This window comes from Leptopilina heterotoma, unplaced genomic scaffold (assembly GCF_015476425.1).
Source record: "Leptopilina heterotoma isolate Lh14 unplaced genomic scaffold, ASM1547642v1 Lhet_54, whole genome shotgun sequence".
Taxonomy (NCBI): domain Eukaryota; kingdom Metazoa; phylum Arthropoda; class Insecta; order Hymenoptera; family Figitidae; genus Leptopilina; species Leptopilina heterotoma.
Window position 1 is genome coordinate 1,807,496 of NW_025111118.1, and position 12,112 is coordinate 1,819,607.

Consider the following 12,112-nt stretch of genomic DNA (forward strand, 5'->3'; position numbering starts at 1 on the left):
AAAATAGTATTAAAATAGTATTAAAATAGTAGATATTGAAAATCATTGAATTCGAGAAAATAATTGAGATTTTGCCAAGAATTTTATTAAAATTTTTGAAAATAATTGAATTTTGGAGAAGAATTTTATTATTTATAAAGGCAATTGAAATTTTGACTAAAATTTAAAAAAATTTTTTATCATAATTGAATTTTTGTGAAGAATTTTATTACATTTGAAAAAAATTGAAAAAATTGAAAATTGAAAAAATTTCCTTTCTACATCGTTTGTGAGCAAAAAATGCTTTCGCCACCTGTTGGTCAGTTAGTGAATTACAAGAGCGCGAAATTCAAATTGCCGAAACAAAAAAATGGTCTAAAATAATTAAAATTATTAATAATAATAAAATAGTAATAAAATAATAATAAAATAGTAATAAAATAATAATAAAATAGTAATAAAATAGTAATAAAATACTAAGTTAATATTAAAAAATATTAATAAAGTTTTAAAAAATATTAGTGAAGTATTAAAAAAAATATTAGTAAAATATTAAGAACTATTAATAAAATTATTAAAAAATTTTTTCTAGCTTATAAATAAACATCTAAAGTTATTTATTAATTATTTTCTGCTATTTGAATGTAAATTATTTGATCGTTCTAGCATATATATATATACATATAATAATGTATATTTTAGAGCAGTCTGGGTCACACGATCTATCGTCATTTTCAACCTACATGATAATCGCTTCTGAGTATATATGTATACACATATATTATTAAAACACACATATAGAAAATATAATCGCGTGTGCGTTTATAATATGTGAAATGCCTAGCACTAAAAGCGCCATCGTATACACTCACCCACAATATATATCGCTTTTGTTAGTATAAGTTCCGCGAATTAGCCGGTACGATGAGATTTTCTTTCATCCTCAGCCAGACGGATCGAGTAAGGTCTGCCTCCCAAGAATCATTTGACCATTCTCGACCGTCACGGCGGTCGAGAAAGAGAAAGATAGAAAGAGAGAGAGAGAGAGAGAGAAAGACGATTAAGATCTTTTTAAACGCCAAGAACAGGAAGCGCCTTGATCTCTAGACGAAACCATGCTAGTGATTTTGTCTGGTAACCGGCGCACGAGAGAAAAATTGCGATATTATTTTATCAACTATATACATATACCTTTATAAAATTCCTTTCGCGATATCGTTTTCCATCACTCCCCCACCCCCTCTCTCTCTCTCTCCTTCCCACCTTTTGCCATAATCGATTTTCCGTCTCTCATGAGGAAAACTGTCTAGACATTTTTTTTTCTTCTTTTCGCAATATCAGGAAACATTCAAAGCCACATAATTTAACAAAAGCAAATTATATATGTATAAAAGTAACATTGAAATAAATAATTGCTGAGGAAAATTGTTTCGCACAGGTATATTGGAAATTGTTGTAAAATGCTAAACTGAAATATTGTGCAATAGTCACCTGAGTTGTTCGTATGTATATATATGTCTTTAGAATATTTTGAAAACAATGAATTGTTTATTTATTTTTGTTTAATTATTTATACTCATATTTAATGCTCAATTTTCAACTTTCGAATGAAAGATGTTTATTTACTTCTGTTTCGAACTAAAATTTTAAATATAAACAAATTTTTGAGGGATAAAATGAATTTCTCCACTTGAGAACGCCGAGATCGTCACTAGATGGCGATGAATCGGATTTTATCAACCGAACTGCCATCTAGCGGTAACCTTGGCGTTCGCAGGTGGAGAGCACAGTCTCCATATTGAATCTCAAGATGTTTGTCAATATTCGTAATTTTATAATTATTTATAATCAAATTTAGAGATGTTAGCAATTAATATAAACGATTTTCGATTTTTAATTTACTTTCCTTTTCTATATTTCCAACCACTACTCCTATTTTTTTTTACTTTTGGAATTAATTTCTTCACTAGAAAATTGTTATTTAAAATCTCGTCTTAAGAAATAGCAGTTGAAGACTTTGCACTCGATAATTCATTTTAGAAAAATAACTAATAGTAGCTTTCAAACTAAAAAAAGGAGTAAAAAAGTAGCTATCGAAAAATTAAATTTGAAGACAAAAAGAAACTCGTTTTAGAAACTTCACAAAACTGACAAAAATTCCATTCTATATTTCATTTTCCTGACCTTTTACCTAATTTTTATAAAAAATATTTACTTCTTTCTTTATCTAGCTAATAAATATTGAATTTCTGCAACGAATTTTATTGTTCATGAAAAAAATTTAAATATTTATAAAAATAAATAATTCTTGAGAAAAATTAAAAAAAAAGGTTTAAATAATTGATTTATTTCAATTAATTTTATGCAAATTTTAATTTAATTATTTGAATTCCTGAGAAATTTTTATTATTCATGAAAAGAATTGAATTCTTACGAAGATTTTTACAAAAAAAAAATTTTTAATAATTGAATTCTGTTTGGAAATTTTATGAAAATAGTAAATATTGAAAGTCATTAAATTGCGAAGTTTCTAAAAATAATTAAATTTTATAAAGAATTCTATTAAAATTTTTGAGAATAATTGAATGTCTGTTTGGCATTTTATTAAATTTTTTTGAATATAATTGAATTCCTAAAAAGCATGATTTTATTATTTATGGAAATTTATTGAATTCTTGCGGACAATTTTATTAAAACTTTTAAAAATAATTGAATTTCCAAAAAAAATTTATTACTTTTAAAAATAATTGAATTCTTGTGATGAATATTGTTATTTATGAAAATAATTGAATTTTGCAAAAAGAATTTTATTAAAATGCCTCAAAATAATTGAATTTTCTTGAATAATTTTGTTATTTATCTTTAACAATTGAATTCTTTTAAAGAATTATTTATGTAAACAATTGAATTCTTGGGAAGAATTTGTATTAAAATCGAAAAAATAATTGACTTATTTCAAAAAAAAATTAATTAAAATTTCCAAATAATTGATTTTTTTGAACAATTTTATTAAAATATGTGAAAATAATTGAATTCCTGTAAAAAATTTTAATATTTTTGTAAATAATTGAATTCTTCCAAAGAATTGTAAAAAACATTTTTTTAAATAATTAATTTTTTCGAGGAATTATGAAATTAAATTTTTAAAAATAATTACATCTTTTAAGTTTAAAAGAATTTTATTAAAATTTTCAAAAATAATTGAATTCCTGATAAGAATTTTATTATTTATAAAAATAATTGAATTATTGCGAAAAATGTTGTTATTTTTGAAAATAATTGAATTCTTCATAAGAATTTTATAAACATTGTTTTAAATAATTAATTTTTTTGAAATTTAATAAATATTATCAAAATTTTATTTTAAATAATTGAATTCTTGTGGAAAACTTTATTTGTGAAAATAATTGAATTTTTCGATTAATTAATTTAAAATAGTATTAAAAATAATTGAAATTCTTCGATGAGTTTTATTATTTATGAAAATAATTGAATTATTGCTTAGAATTTTATCAATAATTTTTTTAAAAATTGAATTTTTATGAGAAATGTTATTATTGGTGAAAGTAATTGAATTATGGATGAATTTTATCAATTTTCTTTTAAATCATTGAATTCTTTTGCGAAATTTTATGAAAATACTAGATATTGAAAATAATTGAATTTCGAATATTTTTTGAAAATAATTGAAATTTTGCCAAGAATTTTGCAAAAAATTTTTGAAAATAATTGAATTTTGGAGAAGAATTTTATTATTTATAAAGACAAGTGAAATTTTAACGGGAAATTTTTAAAAAAATTTTACCACAATTGAATTTTTACGAAGAACTTAAAGTAATGGAAATTCTCAAAAAAAAGACAGAAATAGTAGCTTTTACTGGCTGAAATCTAAAAAAAGTACCCAAATAGTAGCATAACGTAAAAAAAGTAGTAAATAGTAACAGATAAAAAAAAAGATAAAAAAAAATTTTCCCTTCTTAGGTACCTTTCATTCAAGGGTGTCACATATTTATTTTTTTTTTTTTGTAGAAGAGAGAGTTTTTAGAGCGGTAATTGAAATCTTGTCTATAGCAAATCCCTCTTTTCTGCTAGTCTCTTGTACACTGTAAAAAAATCTGCTGTAAATTTACTATGTCCGACGTTGGAAAGTTTGGTCACTATGTCCGACGTGGTATTTTTACACGCCGACTGTAATCTACATAACCTGCAAATATTTTTTGAAATAATATTTTCAGTCGTAACTTTTTGTATTTATGAAATATAGCCCAAAACTTTTTGTAATATTATTATTTACTTATAAATTAGCATATACTTTCTATAAATGTACATTATATACACTTTTTTAGAGTTATTTATAAAAACTTGAAAATTTTTTGAAAATCTTAAAGGAATAAGAAAATTACATTCGCCATGTAATTGTACAGATCGTGCGACGTAATATTACGTCAAAGTGTAGAAATACACGCAATGTAAAAATACCACGTCGGACATAGTGATCAAATTTTCCTACGTCGGACGTAGTAAATTTACACAAAACTATTAAATTACATAGTCGTATAATGTAAAATTATTAAAAATAGTAAAACTACTTTTGGAACGAAATAAATTTACTACGTACAACCTATAATTTTGATGTGTGAAATTACAAGTTTCGTGTTATTTTACACCAGATTTTTTTACAGTGTATACACAACAATAAAAATAAATATTCAAAAATGAAAATAAAATTCTATATAATGTTTACTGGCGGTAAATTGCCACTGGGATAACTTCACTACTTATTCTAAGAAACTATATAAAGAAGCAAATAATAGCTGGTATAAACGCGTAACAGAATTCAACTCAAGTGCATTCTTACATTGTAAACCGGTTAAAGAATTCTAAATACAACTTTAAACATAGTTTCTTCAATTTACTATTTCTATAATTAAGCCGCAATCAATATTAGTTCAATATTTCGTAGAAAAATAATCGAAGTACCAAAATTTCCCAAATTAGTTAATTACTAGGATCAAAGTGATTTTTTTTATGCAATATTAGGTAAAAAGGAGATTAAATAAAAAGGATAAGGAAATAAAAGGATTTTAATTTTTTTAAAAGGGGATTCAAATTAAAAAAAGATTCTAAATTTTTAAAAAATGGACTCAGACTAAAAGAAGGAAATTTAAAATTGAAAAAGAGAATTCAAATTAAAAAAAAGCTATTTACATTTTTTTAAAAAGGAATTAAAATATATTAATTAAAAATGGATTTTAATTAAAATATGCTAGGAATTAAAATATGATACGCTATATGAATTAAAATATAAGATATATTTTAGGTAAAAAAAAATTTCGTGATAATGTCGTGTCTAGTGTGTTTTTTTTGCACGTGGTTCCTTTTTTTTGTGCCACACTTCAAAGTACACCACTGGCGTGGGTGGAAATTACGCAGGCATTTATTTAAACTCGACCCATTTCCTTCGTCGCGCGACGACGCTCGTCTGGACGCCCGCAAATCGCTTCCGCGAACATGCGAATTTATTGCCGAACGGCTGAGCATCCTGGTCGATTCATGAGTCTCATATGATAACTAGTACAAACATGTCTCATAAATTCAAACACTCAAATAATTGTGTCTCTATATGTTTACCCAAAGAATAAAAAAAAAAAAACTATAGACAACACATAGTGTATATATGTGCAAAAAACGAATTTCACTCATAAATAAACTATTAATAGTGTAAATAAAAATAGAATAGAAGAAAATAATATGTATGGGATTTTAACAAGAAATTTTTTTTTTATATTGGAGAAAATAAAATTTTTTAGTAATGAACATTGAAAAATTTTGAATGATGAAATTATGACCGATTTGTTCTTGAAATTAATTTAACTAATTAACCGAATTTACAATCAACTGAATATTTATTGAACCTTAGTTTTACTTAAACGAATATTTATTCAACTAAATTTATATTGAAAAAAAATATTTATTAAACCGAATTTTAATTAAAGGAATATTTATTCCACGGATTTTCTATGGAACCGAATATTTATTCAACCAAATTTTCATTTAATCGAATATTTCTTCAACCGAATTTTCAATTAATGGAAAATTTATTTAACAGATTTTTTATTGAACCAAAAATTTATGTGACGTAATTTCTAAAATCACCGAATTTTCATTTGATCGAATATTTATTGAACAGAATAATTTAACCGAATATTCAACCGAATTTCTGAATAACCGAATATTTACTGAACCGAATTTTAATTAACGGAAAATTTATTCAACATATTTTTATTGAACAGAAAATTTATTTAATTAATCTTCTACTGAACCGAATATTTATTTAACCGAATTTCTATTGAACCGAATATTTATTAAACCGATTTTTCAATTAACTGAATATTTATTCGACTGATTTTTTAATCAACCGAATATTTATTCAAGCAAATTTCTAAAACAACCGAATAATTATTCAACCATATTTTTAATAATCCGAATATTTATTCAACCGAATTTCTGATTAACTGAATTTTTAATTAACAGAAAATTTATTCAATAGTTTTTTTATTGAACAGAAAATTTATTTAACCAAATTTCTAAAATAACTGAATTTTTATTTAATCGAATATTTATTCAACAGAATAATTTAACCGAATATTTATTCAACCGAATTTCTAAATAACCGAATATTTACTAAACCGAATTTCAATTAACGGAAAATTTATTCAATAGATTTTTTATTGAACAGAAAATTGATTTAATCAAATTTGTACTAAACCGAATATTTATTCAACCGAATTTCTAACTAACCGAAAATTTATATCTTTACGTTCACAGTTTTTCTGCAGATATCAAATTGAGATAAAAAAGGAATCAAAAGTGTTGCGAAGCAACATTTTTGATTCGTTTAAAAATTAATCAGAATGATTACTAGTAAATTTTCTCTATTGAATAATTTTTTTTCACATTGACACTTTCCACTGTTGAAAATCTTCCTCCTCATGGCATGGATTTAATAAAAAGAAAAATTGTCTAAACTACTCCATTGTTTAGGGATTTGCATATTGGATATCGTAATGCAAGAATAAAAAAAAAAGGAAGAGGAAAAAAAAGTGAAGCGATGAGAGGAGAAAATTCATAAGGTAAAGTAGAATGGATCGACATATTAAGGAAATGTTTCGAGAAAGCGAATGAGATACGGTTTATAAATAGGGAGGTGGATTAAATAAAATATGGCTTAGATAATGACTAAATAAAAGCTGCTTAAGTTATGAAGTTGAAACAATAGGTTACTCGCTGTTCCACATTATTCACTTCTTTATCATTTGAGCAAAAAAAAAAAAAAATCCCATTCGATCCAGCACTTCAAACACACTTTAGTTGTGGGTTGAATTTATTCAATATCGAAGCTAAGGATTCTTTTATGTCAAAACAAAAAAATAAAATGTACAAGTTCTATTTACTTGTGAAATTCTCCTCATGTGTTTTCATTTCATTTTATACAATCATTAAAATTGCCATTTTTCAATTTTTATTGTTGCAAGCTTTTCAATTTTTAATTTCAATTTTAATTATTGTAATTGCAATTATTTAATTTTTATTTCAATTATTGGAATATTTTAATTTTAATTTTAATTTCAATTATTGCAATTTTTTTAATTTGAATTCCAATTTTAATTATTGCAATTGCAATTATTTAATTTTAATTTTCAGTTTCAACAAAAATTCTATTAAATAATGAAAAAATTCTCTCGATAAAAATTCAGACAAATAAAAATTTTATAAAAAAAATTCTGTCCCTAAAAAATAAAAGATTAATTAAAGAATAGTTCTGTGTAATAATATTTTACTGAACTAAAAAAATTTGATATTTTAATTTTTAATAATAAAAAAGAAATACTATTAAAAAATAAAAAAAAAATTTGGTTGGATAATTTTCAATACAAAAAATTAGTCAAGTTATTCCGAAAATAGAAGTTAAATTAAAGAACAGTTCATTAAAATCAAATTTCAATAAATTAGACAGAATTTTATTTAAATAAAAATTCTATTATCTAAACAATAAATAAAAATTCGTTTCAAAATACAGTACAAAAGAGATCTACACAGAACAGTTCTTTATATTTTTTTAAATAAATAAAAATAAGTGAAAATCATTAAATAAAAACGTGTAAAATGGAAAAAGTCCACTAAAATTCAAATTTTAATAAACTTAATGAAAATTTAAAAGAAATTAAAATTCTGTAAAATAAAAAATAAAAAAATATTTGACTAGATTAAAGAAAAAAAGAATGAATAAAAATTTTATAGAACAAATTCTGTTAAGTTACTCCAAAAAGTAGAAGTTTAAAGAACAGTTCGTTAAAATAAAATTTCAACGAACTAGACAAAATTTTATTTCAACGATTAATTAAAACAATCTGTGCAATAAAAAATGTTAATAATATAAAAATTATTTCATGAAAAAAGTAGAATTTTTATTAAAAATTTAAAGATGTAAAATGTTCAGTAAAATTTAAATCTTAATAAACTCGAGAATCTATTTTGTGAAAAATAAATAGAAACTAAAATTATGTTAAACAAAAAGTAAATAAAAGATTTAATAAAATTATATATAGTAAAGAAAAGAAAACTACACAGAACAGTTCTGTTTTTTTTTATATTATACAAAGAAGTAAAAATTATTAAATAAAAAAGTATAAAATGTAAAAATTTCAATAAAATTCAAATTTTAATAAACTAGAGAATCAACTTTATTGGAATTTAATAGAAATGAAAATTCTATTAAATAAAAAATGAATATAAATTCGATTAAAATTTGAAGCAAAAAAGAACTAAAGAACAGTTCTGTATTTTTGAAAAGCATACAAAGATGAAGAAATTATTGAATAAAAAAGTTCAATATGTATAAATTTCAGTAAAATTCAAATTTTAATAAACTACACAATCGACTATATTAAAATTCAATAAAAATGAAAATTTTATCAAATAAACATTAGGAAACAATCGATTGAAATTACAGTTCTAATGAAAACTACATACAACAGTTCTGTAATTTTTATAAATTATGTAAACATGTAAAAATTATTAAATAAAAAATGTTAAAAATTAAAATTTTACTCTCTATGGAAGTCTAATCGAAACAAAATGTTCTGTAATTTTTTTTAATTATACAAATACGAAGAATTTATTAAATAAAAAAAGTAAAAAGTTCAGTAAAATTAAAATTTTACTCTCTATGTAAGTTCAATGAAAACAAAAAATCCCGTTAAATAAAAAATGAATGAAAAATCTATTAAAATTGCAGTAAAAAAACTACAGAACAGTTTTGTGATCTTTAAAAAAAAATTATACAAATTCGTAGAAATTATTAAATAAAAAAAGTAAAAAGTGTAAAAAGTGCAGTAAAACTTAAAGTCTAATAAACTAGAGAATCGACTCTATTGAAGTTCCATAGAAATTAAAATTCTGTTGAGTAAAAAATGAATAAAAATATTCGGTTAAAATTGCATTAATAAGAGAATTACAGAACAGTTCTGTATTCTTTCCATTGAACTAGTATTAAAATACGTTCTTAAAAAAATAAACAATATATAAAGTAAATTACAGAGAAATAATAATGCTCCTAATCTGAAAATGATCGACTCTTAAGTTTAAATATCGATTCAGTTCGCGTATAGAATCGATATAAAGTTGAAGCGAGTGGGCTCGTCGGCGGTGGGCCGTAATAACGGGAAAAGTAAATCGGATCGCCTCTCACTCTTGACCGAAGCGGATAAAGCGGAAAAATTCAAATTCCAGCTGGCTGTTCGCCATACTCAACACGACGGTTAAGCACCGATCCAAGCATATTTACTCACTCGGGAGGCAAATGAGAGCAGTTACTTAACGCATTTCTGAGAAAGTTTGCAACACCGTCGTCATATGCACACTAAATTCACCTATATTATCCACAACACATTTCCAAAAAGAAAAAAAAAAAGAAAAGAAAAAACCGCAACATGAAATTACTCCCGCAACAAGAAATTAACATTCCTCTTTGTAAATATCTTCCCCCTTTTTCTTTGATCCGTTAATTAATTTTCGCAGCCAAAAGGAAAAGAGAAAAATTCAGTACAGAAAATATTTTCATTTAGAAAGAAAGTTACCGAGTCAAATTTTCTTGTTTACGAAATAATAAAAGCCTTAGGCAAAAATTTCGTAAGAAAATGTCTGTCTGTGTGTGTGTGTCTATCTATCGATAATAAAATGTTTGCAAACAGCCTTGGCGATATAGTCGAAATCCGTTAGACGTCAAGGACGTTCTGGAAATTTAAAACTACTATACATACCATTACAAATATAGTCTTGGTATTTATTCGCCAAAGCTAATTGTATAGTTTGAGAAGACAAAAAAAAGTCTCTACAATAAAAAAAAAATAAAAAAAAAACTCGTTTGTTCCACAATTAACATCACACAGTTTTTCCCCTTCTCCATAAACAAGAAGTAACTCAATTTCCTTAAAGCGAATAAACATTCACTTTCATGTTTCTTGAATTATTAATGTCTCAAACAAGTTCCTTGTTTACATAAATCATTTTGTACACATGGAGTACTGTATCAAATTGGCAAAAGAGGAAAAAAAAGAGAAGTGGCGGGGGAAAAGAATAAAATTTCGATAATTTGTCATCATACCTGATCACAACGTAGCCACAAGATTATTAAATCCTTGTAACGAAGTGGACCGCCAACACCACAACCGCCTCCAGTTCTTTGCAATTTCAGTAATTCCGAATGCTGTCTTCCGAATTTTTCGTAAATTTCCAGTGATCTGAAAACAAACGGAAAAAATATTTTTAATTTTACAGTCTTAGCACTATAATTAATTTTCAAAAGTAGTAAAAAAAAAGCTGAAGCGTCGACTTAATTTTGGAAATTAAATATTTTTTGATCAACAACATCAAGTTTTGAAAAAATATAAAATGTGTACTTATGGTGCTAGTTATTGCTTCTTCAAAAATATTTATCAAAATTAAGTAGGTGCACTAAACAAATTTATTTGATTCAAATAACTGACTGCTTGTCTGTTATCAATTAAATATTTACTTAAATCAAATAATTTTTATTTAAGTTAATTAAATGGTATTCAAACCAATAATTTCAGTATTTGAAGCAAATATGAACTGAACCATTTACTTATTTTATTATTATTATTATTATTATTATTATTATTATTATTATTATTATTATTATTATATACCATTTATTTATTTAAATATTTACTTGAATCAAGTAATTTTTATTTAAGTTAATTAACTTACCTAAATAAAAATTATTTAAAAAATTGGTATGTGAACCAATAATTTCAGTATTTAAAGCAAATATGAACTGAACTATTTAATTTACTCAAATAAAAATTATTTGATTCACGTAAATATTTAATTAATAATAGTCAAGTAATCGGTTATTTGATTCCAATAAATGTTATTTTTATTAACAATATTCACTTTGTTTCTTATTCTAGTAATAACTTCAATCCTAAATTTTTCAAAAATTCAAATATTTTTTCAATTTTTCTTTAGAATTCTTCAAAAAGAAAGAAAAAAAGTTTTTCCAACTGATACAGATTTTTAAAAAAAAAGAATTAATTGACAATTAAATAATAAAAAAACTTTAGTATTAATAGTATTTTCTAGAAAAAGCAAAAATATTAATTCTCAAAAAAAAAATTGACAATCAAAAAATTTATTTCTTTATACAATTTACATTAAATATAATCCAAATTTTTTGTTATATCGTTTCTTAAAATTTTTTTAAAATGATTCGATAGATAATTTTTAAATAAAAAAAATAAAATTCTTTAAAATATCAAATATATTTCAATTTCAAAAGACTAATTTTTTATTTATAATTTCTAAATTAAATTTTTAAATATTTAAAAATATTTTTAAATATTTTTTTAATATTTTTTAAAAATTGAATAATTTTTGTTAAATAAACATTTAACTATTAATTTAATTAACATTAATTTAATTAACATTTCTTATTTACTTTTCCCCAGGAATTAAAATTTTTAATAACTTCAGTATTTGAACTTTTTAAAATTGAATTATTCCTGAAAATTACAAATGCAATTCTTTCAAAATGCAATTATACTTTTTC

General features: G+C 23.3%; 1 protein-coding gene across 1 annotated transcript in view; it reads right to left on the bottom strand.

Annotated features, from left to right (window-relative positions):
• LOC122508386 (tRNA dimethylallyltransferase) overlaps positions 1–12,112 on the bottom strand; it is a 204,266-nt gene that overhangs the window by 77,609 nt on the left and 114,545 nt on the right. Inside the window, exon 4 of the mRNA XM_043621687.1 lies at positions 10,646–10,781. Within this exon, the coding sequence (XP_043477622.1) occupies positions 10,646–10,781 (136 nt within the window). The remainder of the gene's footprint in view (positions 1–10,645; positions 10,782–12,112) is intronic.